At 38.8% G+C, this 21,530-nt stretch overlaps 1 protein-coding gene across 1 annotated transcript; it reads left to right on the forward strand.

The window, feature by feature from the left end:
• The first annotated feature begins 133 nt into the window (after window positions 1-133).
• On the forward strand, window positions 134-21,254 carry LOC129938979 (conserved oligomeric Golgi complex subunit 5). Its single transcript, XM_056046822.1, has 9 exons — window positions 134-281; window positions 353-766; window positions 833-993; window positions 1,055-1,853; window positions 1,922-2,110; window positions 20,300-20,480; window positions 20,541-20,708; window positions 20,783-20,995; window positions 21,065-21,254. Exons 1-9 carry the CDS (start codon window positions 242-244, stop codon window positions 21,192-21,194), a joined length of 2,295 nt encoding a protein of 764 aa, XP_055902797.1. The 5' UTR covers window positions 134-241; the 3' UTR covers window positions 21,195-21,254.
• Window positions 21,255-21,530: the final 276 nt, after the last annotated feature.

Genomic DNA, 21,530 nt, shown 5'->3' on the forward strand with positions numbered 1-21,530 from the left:
CGAATGATTCGAAAGTCCCAGTGTTAATGTAGCTTTATATTTGATAACGTTCTTCTACCACAAAATTCCAAATTAAAATTTCTTACAACCCTGTATTTTCAGTTTTATTTCAGCTCATCTGTCATCTGTCAACTTGTGTTTACGTTGTCTATTTTCAGACATCATAACATCGCCTTTATTTTTAATTCATTACATTTTAAAAATTCAATAAAAATATAAAACAACTCTTAACTTCACAATTATGACAAACAAAAATATTTACCAAGAAATCAAAGAAAATGGTAACATTAATATTTTCCTCAAATGTATTCATCCAACTACCTTATTTATGTGCTTCTCTCCCCGTTTTTAGATTTCTATAAAGTTTTCCTTGATGAAAAAGCCGACAAATCACCAATAGCCAACATGACTATTTCAACACAAATTCACGAACTATCCAAAGGGCTGGAAACTATTTCCTTCGAATTGAAATCCCAAGTTCGCGAACAACACGGCGCCCTACTGTCTCAAGCCACACATGCTGGTCGTTTGGATGTTGCTTTGAATACAGTGTCGGGCGATGTGGAGCGTATCCAAGCTACCGCCCATCGTCTTAAAAATCAATTGGATTCGCAATATTCGTTGATTGAGAACCAAACCAGAGTGCTTGGTAATCTACACGAAGTATCACATGTACTGCGTTCTTGTGGCAACCTACTCAATCTTACACAAAAACTTAAGGACACAAAAGATGTCTTGAAGCAAGCTAGCATCCACTTTGAATTAGGTAAGTTGAATTCTGGATTCATTGACTAAAGCGCGATAGTAACTCATTTTGCCTTAATTATTTCAGAGCCTCTGATTGAAGATTCCGACCTAAATAAAATCGATTTCATCCAAGAAGAACGCGCATACGTTATTGGCAGTCGGCAGAAGATTAAAAACCTCGCACAGATGCAATTGGTAAATGGTCTAAAAGAACGTAACGAACTTCAAGTTACCAACACAATAAAAGTAAACTACCATCTACGACAGCAAGTGAATTTTTATTCTGATTATCTGAGAATGTTTTCAGATTTTCATCAATTTTCAAACCCTCGATGTGTCTCTGGATAATTTGGTTACGACTTTCATAGCCGAAATCGATCAATCGCTTAAGGAATGTTTCTCTGGGACGGATATATCGGCGTTCAATTCTGGTGCCGCTCAGATCGATAAACTAGCTCCGAACAATAGATCACCGGGCGGAGGAGGTGGCAGTTCAGCATCAAGTCGTGGTCCTGGCAAGGCACCGCTCTTGACGACAACCCAAAATTTCCGCGCCAAACTTTGGAAATCTTTGCATTGGCTGATCTACGATGAACTATATGAATACTGTGAACAAATAATCCTGCTTAAAAAGTCTCTCGAAGAGGTGAATCAACTCTCCAGAGTCTCGGACTCTGAGATCAGCATAGAGAAAAAGTTCTGGAAATCTCTCGAGGATCTGTTTCGTAGGTCGTTCAAAGAATGCTCAGCGCACATTTCGCAAGCTCTGCAGGAAGGCCTTTCAAAATTACTATCGTCAGCTCGTGGCCTCCAAATGAGACTTGGATCAGCTTTTGTTTTCGATGATGGAATATTTGAGCCGTTGGAAGTAGGATATCTTACAAAGTGTGCTGCTAATATGAAAGCTTGCCTCACAGGCGTTGATCTTCCTTCAAACGAAACAGTCGACACTTTTATTCGTGTTGCTTCGACAGAATTGAGCGCCGCCATGGTTGATACTAATTTGGCAAATAAAGTTGCCAATGTATTCAATTCTTGCAGCAAAGATTTTTGGTCAAAAATGGAAGCTCAAATAAAATTGGGAACCGATTCGAAACAAGTTGTTGGTATGTTTCCTATTTTTATGTTGTTTTTTTTTTTTTTGTCATCTTCTCTTTTCACTTTCTCTTTAAAGACATTCCAAATATTCCACAAACACAAAATATAAATTTGGCTAATATTTTGTTCTACCATTCGGATTCGGTTAAGAGAATGATTTGGAACTTAGGTGAGAATTTCTGCAAATCCGAAACTGCAGAGATTGTATTGAAAAGTTTGCAGCAAGGTGAACATTTAGTTCAAGCGATTTTGCAACAATTGATGGGTAAGTTATTTTATCGACTTGGTTGCATATTAACATAACTTGGAATCAATTAAGATGATTTGTTATACAAAAAAAAGTTATTAATTACGATGTTTATTTTTTGAGCCTTATTTATTGACTTATTTTACAACATTGGGATACAGTTAGCGACTTTTTTTCGGTTCCGCCTTTTTCTAGTTCTAATTCGATTTTTAGACTCACGGCTTTTGGTTCTTCATCCACTCCTGTTATTATTTGATACGAGATTCATGATAGATAGATAAATATATAATTTTATTTTCAAAAAGATTTCACAAAAAATGAGTATTGCTGGTTTAAAATTAGTTTCAACAATAACTTTAAGTTGCCTGTCAGGTTAAAAACGAAATTTAAAAAATTTATAAGCTTAGTAATAAGATTAAGTTACATACATATGTTATGAAAATTCATTTATAAATTGCGATATTTAATTGACGCTTTTAAAAAGTAATATACATAAGTTTAAATAGCAGTAGCCATTAAGAATGTTGAGAATGAGAGAGGATACCGCTGCCAGGAAATTTTCTTATGTACGTTTTGAATACTGGGCAGGTTCCAATGGTGCATGGTATTTTCCGATTCATCCATATTAAATAATGTACATATTCCGTCTGTATCTTCTTGGAATGCTCTTCCATTAATATGAAGGAGCCCGCAGCGAGCTTTAAAAATTATGGAAATCATATCACGTGTATTGGAGTCATCAAAGTCATTCGGTATGCCAGAGTACAATGGTAGACATGTGCATTCAAGAGGACACAAGCGTCCACAGGTTTTTTCTCAAAACCCATCTCTGTCTATCAACTTCTACTCTCAAATTCCCGCGGTGAACATCGGGTGCCTAGTACCTCAACTGGAGATTGGGTTCCAACCCCAGTGGAAAGTTGTTGGGGGCAGCAAACGACAGAGGGGGGGAGAGGTGTTTCCACTAAGGCACCTCTCCTTATCCAGACGGCAGCGGACGAATTCTCGAGATAGAATCAACGGTGGCGTCTACAGTTCCAGAAAGGTTGAACTACTTAGTGGACACCTTATAGGGCTTCGACGATATTTTTGGAGTCCAGTCCTATAAGGAGCGGTTCATCCAGCTCCCCATTCTTGGAGTTATACTAAGGATCTGGCCATCCAGGTTTTGGATTGTGCCGTCGGTCGGGATGACTTCCTGGCCACGTAAAAAAATACCTTAGTTGTGAAGCACCAACAAGATTCAGTGCGATGGGATGGACCGGGCAAACGAAAACTCAGAAACTGCTATGTATACTACGGCGACTGCTACCGAGAACAGAGACAGCGTCTTTTTGAACGTGGATTTGTTGTTGGAACTAGACTCAGGCAAAAAGTCTTGAGTTTCAACAGCATTACGACAATCCACATCAAGGCTAAATTCGCCAACATAAGCCTAATATGCGCGCATGCCCCAACAGAGGAGAAAGATGAAGACACCAAAGACATATTCTTCGAGCTCTTGGACAAGACTTATGAGCGGTGCCCTAGCTATGACATGAAAATTATCTTAGGAGATTTTAACGCCAAGCTAGGAAGAGAAGACATCTTTGGTGGCATGATCGGAAGATATAACCTGCACGACACCACCTCCAACAACGGATTCAGGCTGATCGATTTCGCTGCATCACATCTCAATATCCACAAGGGGACATGGAAATCTCCTGATCAATCAACCGTCAACCAGGTTGACCACATTGCGATCCGCACTTTTCGAGGGGCCAACATTGACTCGGACCACTACCTCGTTGTAGCCAAGGTACGTCTACAGATATCCCGAAGGACTAGGAACAAGGAAGTACAGTGAGAAGATGCGACGTTAGATGTCTAGAATCGCAAGAGACTGCCATTTCCTTTTCCGATCGAGTCTCGTAATAACCTCTTAAGGAGTCCTATGCTGCCTGCATTAAGCATTGAAAACCAGTGGCAACATTGCCTTGCAGCCATCAGAGATGCCGCTTTTGAAGTGCTAGGTTTCACACGGGCACAACAGCGAAAGCCCTGGTTTGACGACAAATGCCGGCAAGCGCACGCAGCGAAACAAGAGGCATACAAAACGGCGCTGCACAAAAAAACTAGAGCTGCTCGAGAGCTCTACGAGCAGAAGAGGAGAGAGGAACACCGGCTTCTTAGATGGAAAAAAAGAGAGCGATCGAGTAAATAGAGGGATGTCAAAACAGGAGTGAGGTTCGTAAATTTTACCAAAAGGTAAAAAAAAACCTCCCAAGGGTACCAGCCACGAACAGAAGCCTGTAAGGACTATCAGAGGAACATCGTAGAAGAATCGCAGTAGATGCTGGGAATATGGAAAGACCACTTCTCCAAATTATATAACGGCGATGACGAACCGAATTGCGCTGTAAGGGAGACAGAACCACACAACCTCGGCGACGCAGATCAACAATTCCGCCTACCCGACCTTGACGAAGTGAAGATAGCTTTTAAACTGAATACAAACAAAGCTGCTGCAGCTGACGGCATCGCTGCCGAACTATTTAAAGCAACAAGCGATGACTTGGTAGAGAGCATGCACCAACTCATCTGCAAAATATGGTCGGAAGAAAGCATGCCCGATAAGTGGAATCTCAGCATAGTGTGCCCGATACATAAGAAAAGAGACCCTCCAAATTGCGCCAACTACAGAGGCATCAATCTCCTTATCATTGCATATAAGATTCTGTCTGCCGTTGTTATGTGAACGTCTGAAGCCGTTCGTCAACAACCTGATAGGTCCTCAGGTCCTGACCTGATAGGTCAGTGTGGCTTTAGACCAGGAAAGTCCACTATCGACCAAATATTCACACTACCGCAGATCTTGGAAAAAACCCAGGAGCTTCAAATCGATAGCCATCATCTCCTTATCGATTTTAAATCCGCGTATGACAGCATCCACAGGGAAGAGCTCTACAGAGCAATGTCTAGTTTTGGCATCCCTGTCAAACTTATCCGTTTGTGCAGAATGACGATGGAGAATGCACGCTGTTCTATCAAGGTCGGAAAAGATCTCACCGATGTATTTGAATGAAAGAAAGGTTTTAGACAAGGCGATGCACTGTCATGCGACTTCTTCAACATCGTTCTGGAAAGAATTGTGCAAAACTCAACCGTCAACACTAGAGGCACAATCTTCCAAAGGTCTATCCAATTACTCGGATACGCATATAATATTGACATAATTGGAAGATCAAAGCTTGATGTCAGTTGAAATGAGAGGCAATAGGTAGGTTTGATAAGGAAGGGATTTAGGATAGGATAGGAGCGCGGAGGATTCAATGACCAGCCAGGCCAGAACTAGGATGGGATAAGGGGTACGGGAGTTGGGATAGAATGTCCACTACGAAGGCGATGGCATGCTCGCGATGCTCGGCTAAGCTCGCCGGATGAGGGGGGGATCTTACCCTCGTAGATGGACCTCACCTCTTTCCAAAACTAAAATTTCATGCCATTACACAAAAACTTAAACGATCCCAAAACAAGACGATTACAATACCACATAACTCTAAAGAAACAAAAACATATACCGACTTACACACTACAACCAAAACACGACTTCCAAGCTAGCACTACAAGTAAAGAACACCAAACACAAGACAACCTACACACCGCCACCAGACACAGAACTATCGACACACTACGACCGACACACCATCACCAAACAGCACTACATTCACGCTCGACCTGACACACTATCACCGGATAACACGACATTCACGCCGGACCTGACACACTATCACCGGATAACACGACATTCACGCCGGACCTGACACACCTCGAGAACGCTGCGGCTGTTGTTGCAGCATGGCCGTACCCACCCAACCTGGAGTTCGACTGGCCTTTACTTTCGAACTCCCCTTACTAGTCTTTGAAGCTGAAGTTTACGTTGTAGAACCCTGTTCACTGAAGAGCATTATCCAGCCCTACCACACCTCCTCTGAAAATTGTAATCAGCACTCCATAATATTTAAGTACTGAACACCAAAAGTTGATAAAATCAAAAAAATAACACAACAAATCGACTACACTGTAACGTGACTTACATTTTATTTAAATAGACTCGTAACTAACATAAATGGAATATAAAAAAAAATATAAAGAATAATTTCGAAATTTGAAAATTAGAAAAATTGTAAATTTAAAAAAAATTGAAAATTTGAAATAACTTAAATAAAAAAAATCAAAGGAAAACACAAAATTTCTCCTCAGAAGTATATATGTACCTAGTGTACCTAATCCAAAAACAAACAAAAAAAAAACAGGGACTTTCTCCGTGTGGAGGAGACTTAAGTTCCCTTGTTCTCCCCGGAAATCTACGCCGTCTTCCTTTTATGAAGCGGCTGTACCAATTCCTCTTTTATCCTACCTACCAAGAGCTCTCTATAGGTAGCTAAAGGGATGCAAAATGTTGCCTCTACTTTGACAGGGAGGGGTATGGGGAACCTACGCCGCCCCGACGAACTCTACCCGTAATGCTTACTCGACACTAACAAAAAATAACGACGCACTCTAGACACATATACCGATACAAGGAGTTACAAAATAAAGTCGTTATAAATTTGAATATTTGTTGTTTCAATGTCACGTTACTAATTTTTCCTTTGTTATTTGTTGTACAGCTAGGTATACGTATATATCTATATATATATAAGCAAATCCTAGAATCGATTCGCCAGGAACCGAATCCTTTTCTCCTATCCCGCCGGATTGGCGTAAATGTTAACGAGAATGCACAAAGAGATATATATATATATGTATATGTAGTTAACACTTATATAAATATAGGGGTGAGATTGGTTTTGGCTAGTAAAGTTACTTGGTGATCCGGGTCTATCGACGGATCAATCTTATGTTCAGCACAACCTCCACATCACCTTGGGAATGAAATTTTCTTTCTCTAGGACCGTCGCTCACTCCTACGCCAACCACCGCGCCGGCCGCCAAAACTCAATCTCACTACAATATGTATTTATGATTTTTTTATTTGTTCCTATTATAATATAACTAAAAGTATCACTCACCCTCAGCTATTATTTTAAATTTTTTTCCTCTTTATGGATTTATCTTCTTTCTTTCTTCACTGAACATATATTAATCGTTAAAAAAACTTATACAAAAAAACCTTTAAGAAAAATAAATTTAATTTAAATTCTTAACGCGTTATACGGACAACGAACCTATTTCCTTTTTTTTACGTTTTTTTTTTCACTTCTTTTGTTTTATGCCACTTTTAAATTTAAATACCTAGATGCTTTCGTCACCCACTCTGAACTACAAATGACTTCTAGTCAAGTTCCTTTAGCGGTTACGATCTTCAATTACCGCATAGTTTATTATTTCCCGCAATGTTCACAAAACTACTCTTTCAGCATCGTCTGGACCCTTGCCTTAAAGCTTAATTTCACTCCTATCTAATCCTTTCTTATTTTCCCCTCCTTTCTCAATTCGCATAAACTTTTCATTAAATATTTAATATTGTGGTTATGGTTGTTCCTTTCATACCAATAAACATATATCTGTCGCTTCTGCAATTCCTTCGTCCTCCTTTCATACCATCTTCTTTATCCCTATTCTTTACTTCTGTCTCTTTTTTATGACATATGCCTATTTCGTCCCTAATTGTCATGTCAGATTGATTCGATTTACGAAATAGAAGTTGCGTGCGCCGCGCCGGTAAATAAATAAACATAAAAAACAAATATTAGCAAAAACACAAAACTAAAAATAAATTAACTAATTGGACTGGATGCAAACCAGAGTCACTAGGTAAGTAATTCCTCCTGCTATTCTGACCAGGACTATCGATCTGGGTCTTACCCAGTCTATATCCCTGGTCAGCATTGTAGGTATTCTCTGTAATTTTTCCTAATATTTTTGAATTTTTCTTGCAGGAATAGTGACTAACCTAGGACAACTCTAGCCTATCGGTGGCCACAACAAAACTCCGGCATCAGAAGTGCCGATATTTTCACAAGGATGACGGTGAAGGCCGACGGCTGGTCGTATTGATTTATTTGTGAAGGACCTATGGCAATCTCTAATACGAGTGCCATTGCATGTGGTGAAGGGCATCTGCTTAAGCCGGGCGGAGCAAATGCATTTCCTCCTTGTTGGTTTTGAGTGGGGAAGAACCCACACTGTTTGAGCCGGGCGGAAGAAATATGATTCTTTCAAGCTGGTATCAGGTGGGGAAGAACCCTCGACCATTCAGCCGGGCAAAACAAGGCTACAACTAAATTTTAGAAAAGATTCAAACATAAGTCAAAATTCTTGGTACCGAGTAAGTCCATCTTCATTTTGTTATTGATATATGCATGAATTTATAATTTACTCGTTAGTTTTTTTTTTGTTGGTGTATCTACCTACTATTCGGATACGGGATGTTTGATTTCTTTAAAAAGAAGTAGTAGGTATAATATGTACATCCTAAAATATCTATAAAATCAGTTGTTGTTTTATTGTAAGAGTAGATTTAGTTGGGCACAATTTCAAAAAAAAATGTATATACATATGTATATAGTTTCTGTGTTGTTATAGGTAGTCATTTAGTCCACATTAAAGCGATTGTTTCTTGTCGATGTCCTGGTTGTATTTCCTACTAAATCAACAACATTCGTATCCTAGAATAAAGATTCCAATGACTTACGTCAATCTCTGGATTGTACAAGTTAATATTGCTAAGTTTGGTTATTGCTTAAATTGTTTATGTACTAACTTAAGCTATAATTAAAATATCACAGATTGGAATTACTTATATCTAGGTTATCACAGTTGTTGAGTCAGTCGAGATGTTTTTTTGTTTTCGTTTACTCGAAATGAAAAATATCACAGATGTTTGTCCAGGTTGTTAAGGAGCTTAACGAACTACGACGGCATTAAATACAATCTTTTTTTTTTTTTTTCATGCTTTGTACCTACTTTCGATCACAGATGGTTTGTCATTTCTTGTCCTATATTCTATATCACAGTTGTTCGTTTCGTCTATCATATCACAGGTTTATAAATATTGGTCATGAGACTCATTTGATTGTTTCGTTTCAATAGTCTATAATTTGCCTCTTACATTCTATGTTTATGTGTTCTTCAAAAACAAACTCAACAGTTATCTATTGTTTGAGATCTTTCGCATGAAAGATTCCAATCTTTTTCCCAACTAGGTTCTCCAGCTCGTACATGCTTTTTCCTACGGGTTTGACAATTCGACATTTAACATATTTAGGACAAAGTTTAGACGATAAAAGTTTCGAGGAGTCACTTAGTATGAAGTTTCGTTTGTAAACCTCTTGACCAGGCAAGTATCGGACATTTCGAGACCTGGTGTTGTACGTTTTCCTCCCCTTCTCGTTAGCTATTGTTATATTTTCTTTCAGCTTAGCACGTATTAAGTGCAATCGCTCTTGCCGCGGTAAGGTCGCCAACTCGCCATCCTCAAGGACGTTTAACTTTTGTGCCAGTGCATATCCGCTCGCGTGTGTCATCATATTTGTTCCAAAAAGAGCAAAGTATGGTGAGACACCGATGGCTGAATGCACTGAACTCCTTAAGGCACATGAGATGTCGCTCAAGTGGCTATCCCAATCGCGCTGATCTTCTTTCAGATAGGAACGTATGGCGGCTAATAACGTACGGTTGACTCTCTCGGAAGCGTTAGATTGTGGCGAGTAGTTTGCTGTTTTGAAATGACGTATTCCATATTTTTCCAAAAAACTTTGAAATTCCTTTGACACAAACTGTTTTCCATTATCGGAATGTAAAATTTGTGGAACGCCATATGCATTAAATATGTCGTTTCGCAAGTAAGTTATTATGTTACTTGACGTTGCTGAACGAAGCGGCTTTAGGAATACAAATTTAGACATATGATCTAGTACAACAAAAACATACACATTTCCTGCTTTTGACCTAGGGTATGGACCAATAAAATCAACATATAACTTCTGAAACGGACGGTCGGTGACATAACCATTCTCAATAGGTGGACGTTGGACTTGACTTGAAGACTTAGACTTTTTACACGTTTCACAATTACTTACAAACTGTCGAATTTGTACTGTCATGTTAGGCCAGTAAAAATACTGTCGTACACGGTACAATGTTTTCGCCATTCCACCATGGGCGGCTTTCGGTGGGTTATGGGCATTAGCAATCAAATTTTCGGTTAAGGTTGCCGGTACCCATAACCGCCAAGAGTTCTCTACTAATAGATTTTCGCTATTAATAGGGAAGGTTCGTTTGTATACAAATGAATCTACTATCTTAACGTCGGGTAATTCTTTTTCATGCTCTCGTACGGTATCTATGAGGTTTTTGTACTCCTCTGATTTAAATTCGTCGGATTCTAAATCTATCCAGGGAATTATTTCGCCCATGTCCAAGCTATCCAAGTGTGCTCGAGAAAGAGTGTCTGGCACGACATTCAGCGATCCTTTTCGGTGCTCTATGTCGAAGGTATATGATTGCAACTCAAGAGACCATCTAGCCAATCTACCACTGAGATCTTTCATGGTCATTAACCATTTTAAGCTAGAGTGATCAGTTATGATGGTGAAATCCATACCTTCAACATAAGGTCTGAACTTTTTCACTGCCATCACCGCGGCCATACATTCCTTCTCGGTCACACTATAGTTTCGCTGGCATGAGTTAAGTTTTTGGGAAAAATAAGAAATAGGACTTTCTTCATCAGCCTCTCCCTTCTGAAAAAGAACGGCCCCGATTCCGGAATCGGAAGCATCACATTGAACATAAAATCGTTTCGAGAAATCTGGGTGTGTCAGCACCGGAGCTGTCGTAAGAGCTCTTTTCAAATTTTCGAACGCGACTTTAGCTTCATCTGTCATGACAAACTTCGCGTTCTTTTTCTTGAGAGTATCCGTCAAGGGAGCTGTTAAGTTTGAAAAGTCTCTTATAAAACGCCTATACCATCCGGCCAACCCAAGTAACCTTCTCACCTGCCTAGCATTTTTCGGTATAGGAAAGTCAACTACAGCCTCTATTTTTGCCGGATCTGTTTTTAATTTTCCACCACCAACAATGAAACCCAAGTACTTCAGTTCTTTAAAACAAAACTTGGACTTCTTGACATTGATAGTGAGATTAGCCTTTCTGAGACAATCGGCTACTTCTCCTAACAGTGCAACATGTGTTTCAAAGTCTGGCGCGATAATTAACAGATCATCTAAGTAAACAAATACGCGATCTCTAAGTCGGCTTGGGATAACTTTATCCATTAGTCTGCACAACCTTTGGGCAGCATTACACAACCCGAAAGGCATCACCGTAAACTGGTACAGAGGTCTTCCCGGTACCGCAAACGCTGTTTTCTCTCTGCTATCTTTCTCCAGTGGTATCTGCCAGAATGCTTCTTTCAGATCTACACTACTGATGTAGTAAGTATCTGGAAGACGACTGATCAGACCTTCGATACTGGGAAGAGGATTGGCGTCCTTTTTGCTCACCGAGTTGACCTTACGGGAATCCAGGCAAAACCGGTATTTTACGGTACCATTTGGACCTGGTTTCTTTATAAGAACAACTGGTGAACACCATGGACTTTCACTCTCTTCAATAACTCCAATCTTAAGCATCCTGTCGATCTCCTGGTACAACACGGCTTGGACCACTGGAGAAACAGGATAGTGCCTCTGCTTAATCGGTACCGCGTCCCCGGTATCAATAACGTGCTCCATGAGCGTCGTCTTCCCGAGACCGTGCCGATCGTAATCTAAAAATTTTTGCTTTACCGTTTCCAATACCGATCGCTGTTCCAATGAAAGTTCATGAGCATTCATCAAATCAGCGTCCTGTTCTAGAACCGAAACAGAACTTAAAATGTTCGGAGCGATCTGGAACGCCTTCCAAAAGTCCACTCCTAAATACAATTCTTGGTCTAGATTGGGAACTAGGTATAAGGTGACATTTTGTTCTACATTCCTGTACTGGATTAACACATTTATTTTCCCTATTATTTTCTGACTTTGACCGTCAGCTGTTTTAACGCCCGAACTGTACGGTTGTTGTCGTATTTTTAAATCTTCTATAAACTTAAGACAATTTTTTCCTAAGATACTTATACTGGCCCCGCTGTCCAAGAGTCCGGTTATCTCTCGGTCACATATTTTTACCTTCGCGTAAGGCCTAGGGTCAGTTTGGGTATCAATGACCGTTGACGCGATTTTATGCCGAGTTTGTTTTCTTAATTCATATCTCGATCTCGCTTTCTTAATTCTGCTGGATATTTCGCTAACTCTTCCTTGAAAAATTTTATCTCTCGCCTCATAATATTCTTTTAACCTAACGTGTAATGGTTTTATTTCTCTTTTGTTTCCTGGTTTCTTCTCTAATTCAACATCTTTCTTTTTTTCTCTAGCTAAAATTGTAATTCTTGTCTCATCAATATTGGATTTTGAATAGTCATTCTCTAAAGGTTTGTCTGGGGTGTCTGAGTCGAACGCGACTCCCCCGGAGTTGTCGCGTTCCGATGGCGGTTTTCCGGATTACACCGAGGACATTTGGGAGTGATGACACCATCAAGCCCACACCTGTAACAAAATATGTTTCTTTTGTTGGAAGGACAGTCCACGAAAGAGTGACCTTGGATCCGACAGTTCCAACACTCTCCGGCCCTGCCTTCACCTTGGCCTACTGAAGTTTTCGGTCGAGCTCCCGAACGCTGAAAAGCATCTACGTGCTCACCTACTGATGAAACCACTTCTGGATCCGCAACAACATCTAACTCATTTGCTACGAACCGATGTGGAGCTCTATTCGGTTTTTGACCTTCTCGGTCCTTTTTCGGAAAAGCGTACTCCGCCTCCTTACAAGCCATCCTCAGTTGGTCCATTGAGAAAATGGTTTGAGGATACACTAACGGTTCCAATCGTTCGTTCAGGTTTCTCTTAATCATTCTTACCAGCTGATTCTCGGGGATCTGGACTTTTAATTGAGACCGTAAACGAGTTATCGCCGCAAAATAGTCGTCGCTTGACTCCCAGTTGCCTTGCTTACGATCCCTTATTTCACCAGTTATCTCGATATCCGATTTGGAACTCTCGAACTGACGTATTAAGGCATCCCGTAGCATCGGCCAATCTGGCTGTCCATTTGAGCGAAGATACCACCAGTACCATTCACTCGCAGCCCCCGAGAGTAAGAGATGAAAGTCTCTTAGAATCTCAGCCCATGCACACCTATACTTATCTTGTAGCATCTCGACTCTGAATACAAACTCTTCTACTCTAGGGTCAGCGGACTTCCCGTCAAACTGTAGCTTCCACTTGTCCAACCGGATGGGCGTTTTCATCACCGGTGGTGGATATACCGGAGGAGGGTTGAAGTAGAGAGGCTGAGGGTATCTCGGAGTGAACCCATTTGGTTCCTGGTATGGGTTTGGATGGGACATGCCGTTTGCCTCAGACGCACTAACAGGACCTTGGTTCACACTCCGATCCCTTGTAGTATACGACAGTCTCGGATACTGATCGGCCCTGAAATTATTAAGCTGATCGTTCGACTGATGCGTTTGCCCACCAGAATCCCCTATCAAATTCTGAACTCTTCCTCCCCCAGTTGGTGGACCAGGTTGAGTTGGGTTTGTTTCTTTCAAAAGATCTAAAAACTGTTTTCTTATTTCATTTCTTAGCGATTCGGTTAGTTGCCTACTAAGCGTATTGTTGTAGGACGCACACGCGTCACCTACGGCCTGGCTAATCGCCGACCTAACTTCTTCAGTGATTCCAGAATTAATGGCTACTTGAGCCCCCGCGGCATGATTGTTCGATTGACCCCCGCTATCGGATGACCTTGCCATACCGTTGACCCAATTTGACGGCTCCGGCGATATTCCTCCAGGTGGAGTTAAATTACTATACGAAGGTGCCGATAATGTATCGATCACACTTCTCCCATCCCCCGAATCTAAACCTACTAAACCTCCCTCAATTGGGTTTGCACCTTCGGTTAGTAATAAACCCTTTGACCGACCTTGTATTTCCTGGGGATGATGGTCATTATTTCTAGCGATATTGTCAATAGGTCCTACCCCAATAGGTTTAGTTGCAGGTACTTCTTCATTCGGAGAGTTTCCCAACCTTGGACCAGACTTGTCCTTAGGAGAGTGCTGAACTCGAGACATCTCGGACGGAACTTGTAAAATCTTTTCACGTAAGGAGCGGGTAAGTCTTTGATCTGGCAATAAGTTTTGTACCTTGATTATTTTCTTTTCTAATTCTTCTTCCTCTTGTCTTTTCATAGGTCTTGCACAACAAAAACAAAAACTATACAACTATACACTAGACGCTATACAACAAAACCCTAACCTAAGATACAATTATTCCTATAATCTATAAACAAAAAAAAATAAAACCTAAAACTATAATTGTGTACAAAAAAAAATGAATTTGTTATAACTATTCTATAAAATCTAATTCTAAGCTAAATTATTCAAAAAAAATGTAAAAAAAATTATTTATGTAAATCCTTTAAAATCTACAACCCTATTCTAATACACTAAGCCTAACTAATCTAAGTAACACTACAAATATCTATCAACTAAATGTGGTACTTAACTTACTATTATTTATATTTATCTTTTTAAACTACCGATACCTATATCTAAGAAAAAAAAACTATACCTATGTCTTTTTTTTTTGTTTTGGATTTTTCTTTTAATTTGTTTTATATATATTTTTTTTGACTGTATTTTATTTTTTTTTGTTGTATTTAACTATTCTACCTAAACCAAATTCTTAATTGCTAGTTAAAACGAAACTGATTAATTTAAAAAAACTTAATTTCTAAAAACCGAAATAAAAATTGAAATTAAAAAAAACGAAAAGAAACAAATAATATATATGTTTATGCTGGTACAGATTTTAAACTGATAGACAGATTTGTAAACATTAATAAATTAAACCTATCGTAATAAAAAAAATGTAAAATATCGTTCTTAACTACTATATACCTCAACTGATCAAAGAATAAAAACTTAATGCTAAAAAAGTAAATAAAATTGAAATAAAAAAAACTAAATATATGTATGTATGTATGTATGTATCGATTTTAAACTGAAGGAAAATTTGTAAAACCTTAATACTTAAACCACTTGTAATAGAAAAGCTAACAAAAAAAACATTTATCACTTCTGACACCGCGAACGTTAAACACTATTAAGACTGAACGAAAGACTTCGACAGATTGATAATACCCAAAATTTTTCAAACAAAATTATTCATAAAACACTTCGGAGGTGTTTCAGGCGGATTCTTCAGTTACTTCTCTTTTTCTTCGTACATGGGACACTAACGAACTTCGCTTCACTTGCTAATCTCACTTTATGTTCCCGAGATATGTCCAACATACAACTTACACTCATTCACACCGCTCAATCACTACCATGAACACACACACAACATTCTTTAATTATAAAAAGCCTGTTTTTATTTTTGCTTTTTGGGGTTCTTACCTCCTCGTCGCAATTGGGTGGGCATTCTATAAAGCTATCCCATCCAAGACTTACGATTCGACTAGAACCTTACCAAAATCACCGTCTTCAAATTGATTCTGGAACTCCAGTCGCGATTCATTCGGTACGTAAAAACCTTCCGAAAGAAGACATACTGGACTCCCTTAAACGTTTAGCAAAAATATTTATTCCTTACTCGTTCCGACTGTCCTCTCGAACCGATCTTCAACGCTTCGTCGCAAGTATGCAAGCATTCTTAAAGCTATCTTGCATACGACATACGCTGCAATTGAAAACGGTTTCGAAAACAGGCGGATACGGTTCACAGAATTTTGCATGATCTTTATTTATGGTTTCCGTTCCCATCTCTTAGTCTTTGCATCGCAAATAAGCGAGTTTTCTTACGAGCTATCTCGTTTATGTCTTATGCTCCGACCAAGATCTGGGCCCCAAAACCACTGAAAAGATTAAAAAAAAAACATACTATCACATTCATACACAAAACCACTTTGGTTGCAAACACGTTGCAAATACGTTGGGCGCCATTTGAAATGAGAGGCAATAGGTAGGTTTGATAAGGAAGGGATTTAGGATAGGATAGGAGCGCGGAGGATTCAATGACCAGCCAGGCCAGAACTAGGATGGGATAAGGGGTACGGGAGTTGGGATAGAATGTCCACTACGAAGGCGATGGCATGCTCGCGATGCTCGGCTAAGCTCGCCGGATGAGGGGGGGATCTTACCCTCGTAGATGGACCTCACCTCTTTCCAAAACTAAAATTTCATGCCATTACACAAAAACTTAAACGATCCCAAAACAAGACGATTACAATACCACATAACTCTAAAGAAACAAAAACATATACCGACTTACACACTACAACCAAAACACGACTTCCAAGCTAGCACTACAAGTAAAGAACACCAAACACAAGACAACCTACACACCGCCACCAGACACAGAACTATCGACACACTACGACCGACACACCATCACCAAACAGCACTACATTCACGCTCGACCTGACACACTATCACCGGATAACACGACATTCACGCCGGACCTGACACACTATCACCGGATAACACGACATTCACGCCGGACCTGACACACCTCGAGAACGCTGCGGCTGTTGTTGCAGCATGGCCGTACCCACCCAACCTGGAGTTCGACTGGCCTTTACTTTCGAACTCCCCTTACTAGTCTTTGAAGCTGAAGTTTACGTTGTAGAACCCTGTTCACTGAAGAGCATTATCCAGCCCTACCACACCTCCTCTGAAAATTGTAATCAGCACTCCATAATATTTAAGTACTGAACACCAAAAGTTGATAAAATCAAAAAAATAACACAACAAATCGACTACACTGTAACGTGACTTACATTTTATTTAAATAGACTCGTAACTAACATAAATGGAATATAAAAAAAAATATAAAGAATAATTTCGAAATTTGAAAATTAGAAAAATTGTAAATTTAAAAAAAATTGAAAATTTGAAATAACTTAAATAAAAAAAATCAAAGGAAAACACAAAATTTCTCCTCAGAAGTATATATGTACCTAGTGTACCTAATCCAAAAACAAACAAAAAAAAAACAGGGACTTTCTCCGTGTGGAGGAGACTTAAGTTCCCTTGTTCTCCCCGGAAATCTACGCCGTCTTCCTTTTATGAAGCGGCTGTACCAATTCCTCTTTTATCCTACCTACCAAGAGCTCTCTATAGGTAGCTAAAGGGATGCAAAATGTTGCCTCTACTTTGACAGGGAGGGGTATGGGGAACCTACGCCGCCCCGACGAACTCTACCCGTAATGCTTACTCGACACTAACAAAAAATAACGACGCACTCTAGACACATATACCGATACAAGGAGTTACAAAATAAAGTCGTTATAAATTTGAATATTTGTTGTTTCAATGTCACGTTACTAATTTTTCCTTTGTTATTTGTTGTACAGCTAGGTATACGTATATATCTATATATATATAAGCAAATCCTAGAATCGATTCGCCAGGAACCGAATCCTTTTCTCCTATCCCGCCGGATTGGCGTAAATGTTAACGAGAATGCACAAAGAGATATATATATATATGTATATGTAGTTAACACTTATATAAATATAGGGGTGAGATTGGTTTTGGCTAGTAAAGTTACTTGGTGATCCGGGTCTATCGACGGATCAATCTTATGTTCAGCACAACCTCCACATCACCTTGGGAATGAAATTTTCTTTCTCTAGGACCGTCGCTCACTCCTACGCCAACCACCGCGCCGGCCGCCAAAACTCAATCTCACTACAATATGTATTTATGATTTTTTTATTTGTTCCTATTATAATATAACTAAAAGTATCACTCACCCTCAGCTATTATTTTAAATTTTTTTCCTCTTTATGGATTTATCTTCTTTCTTTCTTCACTGAACATATATTAATCGTTAAAAAAACTTATACAAAAAAACCTTTAAGAAAAATAAATTTAATTTAAATTCTTAACGCGTTATACGGACAACGAACCTATTTCCTTTTTTTTACGTTTTTTTTTTCACTTCTTTTGTTTTATGCCACTTTTAAATTTAAATACCTAGATGCTTTCGTCACCCACTCTGAACTACAAATGACTTCTAGTCAAGTTCCTTTAGCGGTTACGATCTTCAATTACCGCATAGTTTATTATTTCCCGCAATGTTCACAAAACTACTCTTTCAGCATCGTCTGGACCCTTGCCTTAAAGCTTAATTTCACTCCTATCTAATCCTTTCTTATTTTCCCCTCCTTTCTCAATTCGCATAAACTTTTCATTAAATATTTAATATTGTGGTTATGGTTGTTCCTTTCATACCAATAAACATATATCTGTCGCTTCTGCAATTCCTTCGTCCTCCTTTCATACCATCTTCTTTATCCCTATTCTTTACTTCTGTCTCTTTTTTATGACATATGCCTATTTCGTCCCTAATTGTCATGTCAGATTGATTCGATTTACGAAATAGAAGTTGCGTGCGCCGCGCCGGTAAATAAATAAACATAAAAAACAAATATTAGCAAAAACACAAAACTAAAAATAAATTAACTAATTGGACTGGATGCAAACCAGAGTCACTAGGTAAGTAATTCCTCCTGCTATTCTGACCAGGACTATCGATCTGGGTCTTACCCAGTCTATATCCCTGGTCAGCATTGTAGGTATTCTCTGTAATTTTTCCTAATATTTTTGAATTTTTCTTGCAGGAATAGTGACTAACCTAGGACAACTCTAGCCTATCGGTGGCCACAACACAGTATAGCGTTTTTGTGCATTGCGAAGGCAGCGAAGAACATCAGTTTAGTGGTCAATGAAGGCAAGACCAAGTATATGCTGTCATCAAAAAAGGACATTGAACAAGTACGTCTTGGGCAAAACGTCACCATGGACAGCTATAACTTTGAGGTAGTTAAGGACTTTGTTTACCTAGACACCGCTAAAAACACAGAAAACGACACCAGCACTGAAATCAAACTAAGAATAACTCTTGTAAATCGCTGCTTCTTTGGACTTAGAAGGCAATTGAGAAGTAAAGTCCTCTCTCGAGCATCTAAAATCACCATCTATAAGACACTCATTATTCCGGTTCTCATTTATGGCGCTGAGGCCTTGACCCTGTCAAAAAAAGATGAGAGCGTCCTAGGATGCTTCGAGAGAAAAATTCTTCGGGTCATTTTTGGTCCCGTACGCATAGATGGAGAATGAAGGAGAAGATATAACGACGACACTGACCTAGTTAACAGAATTATTGTCTTCGAATCCAATCCCGAGGGACGGCGCAGTACAGAAAGACCGCGACTCAGGTGGCGCACTTAGGTGGGTGAAGACCTCAACCAACTTGGCATGCGAAACTGTTGACAGCTAGCTAGGGACCGAGCTGGCTGGAGACGCATGTTTGTTGAGGCCCAGGTCCGCCCCGGACTGTAGCCCCACCTTAAGTTAGTAAGAAGCAGGATTCTAACTTTTTCAGCTTCTCTGATCCTAAAGGCTTAAATATGATTCCAATAAATTACTAAAGCTTCTGGGTTACAATTTTTTTTTTTGATTCGTTTAACTCGTTGGAAAAACTGTTAAGTACAAAGATTAGTTCTTTGGTCGTACTACGCGAATGTGGAACACATTCTGTCTGTCAGCTATTGCAATTTTCAAGCTTTTGAATAAAATATTTGTCGTCTTCGTTCTTTGGAAACTTCCGCAAAAATGAAATAAATATACCAAGTTCATGCAAATGACAACATTTATATTTTCTCAAAACTCCCAAGATCTACGACCCACCATTTTTAAATAAAAACTCCCAAAATCTATTAATTTGCATATTGATTTAAAATTTTAAATGCAAATATTTCAAACACAAAAAAATGGACTAAGGGAGTTTTAATAGAAAGGACGATATATTCTAGAATTTATTGATAACCAGAACTTTCCTTTGGCTTTCTAATAAATGTTTTAATAAGTTAGGTGGCGCAACAGTCCTTTAAAAACTAGGGCCTTGTAAATCTTAACTCTCAAGCATTCCTGTGTGCGAGTCATGCCAAATTTTATGCCGAATCCGAACGGCTAATTTGACAAAGCTCTTTTCATGGCAAGAATTACTCTTTGAGGATATGTCAGTTGCTCAAAAAAGCAATAACCATTGCTTTCTAGATTCTTTAATATTTTGTTTATGTTTTTTTTTTGTTTGTTCATAGATTCAATGATATCAACAATTGGTATAATTCTTTTGAGCATGCATCGTGAGCCTGGATTGAACTCGGAAAAAATTTCTACCACTGGCCCTTCAATGTATATGAAAGAATTACAAGAGTTCATCTACCGCGCTTGGAATAATCATGCTGTGCCATTCGATGACAAAGTAACCACATGCAAATGGTAATTTGTATTTAAAAGTTATTAGTACAGTATCATAGCATAATTTATTGTTATTAACAGTGGGGAACAATTGGCTATAAGATGCATCGATTTATTCGTCAATAATCTTGTAATATTACGTCCCTTATCACTGGCAGGAAGGAATCGTTTGAAAAATGATTGTATTTTTCTTGAAAGTGCATTGAAAACAATTGCTCCAAATCTTGCAGAACTTGGAAAACCTTTTAGGTATATAATTTCTATGAATATTTTGAACATGCTGTTTTAATTATTTTAATTTCTAAAAATTGTATATTTTAAAGGTTACTTCGGGCAATGTCGTCGTTGATTTTACAAAAACCTGAAGAACTAATCGAACACTCAATTGAAAAGGAATCGCCAGTACCGTCGTATGTTATATTATTTCTTCTATTCGGCCATGGTGGAATGGAACTGCAAAGTCCACATACTGCAGCAAATTGGTCTAACGAAAGACTCATTCAATGGTTAGAAGGGCACACTTCGGAACGGGAAAAGTATGTACATACAAAAATAAGCAAAAATATTTTGTTTTCATTTTCTTAAATTATTTTTCTTTTTTAAAGACTGGAACTTATATCTGGAGCATTGCAAAGATATCGGGATATTACAAGAAGAAAGAATACAACACAATATGATCCTGTCTATCCGCATTTATCGAGTTACTTCGAAAAGGCTTTGCAAAGTTTAAAATAGATGTAAGTTATGTAAAATGTAAAAGTATTAAATAAATAACTGTTATAATTTTAGTTATAAGCATGCGTTGTAAAAATTGTATTGGGTTTGTGAATTTTTTCCTAAAAAGGTTAAAAATTTCTCTCCGGAAGGTAGTTTTCAAAGACCATTTTGGTTGGGAAAACAAATATAACTTTTAAAAAAAGTGGGAAGATGAAAATATAAACTGCACCGTTAAACCAAACAAGATAAAGTGTTAGACTGATGGGTCGTGAATTTCCGAAGGTACTGGTGTATCAGGAGTCTGTGGGCTTAGAACCAAAGTATCGGTACCGATGGAAGTCAACGCTATATGAA

This window comes from Eupeodes corollae, chromosome 1 (genome assembly GCF_945859685.1).
Source record: "Eupeodes corollae chromosome 1, idEupCoro1.1, whole genome shotgun sequence".
NCBI classification, from domain to species: domain Eukaryota; kingdom Metazoa; phylum Arthropoda; class Insecta; order Diptera; family Syrphidae; genus Eupeodes; species Eupeodes corollae.

Bases quoted from the DNA above. Each gene is read 5' to 3' on its own strand.
- LOC129938979 (XM_056046822.1), top strand. From the start codon at position 242: ATGACAAACAAAAATATTTACCAAGAAATCAAAGAAAATG. The intron at 767-832 runs GTAAGTTGAATT...TAATTATTTCAG, and splicing joins TAGCATCCACTTTGAATTAG to AGCCTCTGATTGAAGATTCC. The intron at 994-1,054 runs GTAAACTACCAT...GAATGTTTTCAG, and splicing joins AAGTTACCAACACAATAAAA to ATTTTCATCAATTTTCAAAC.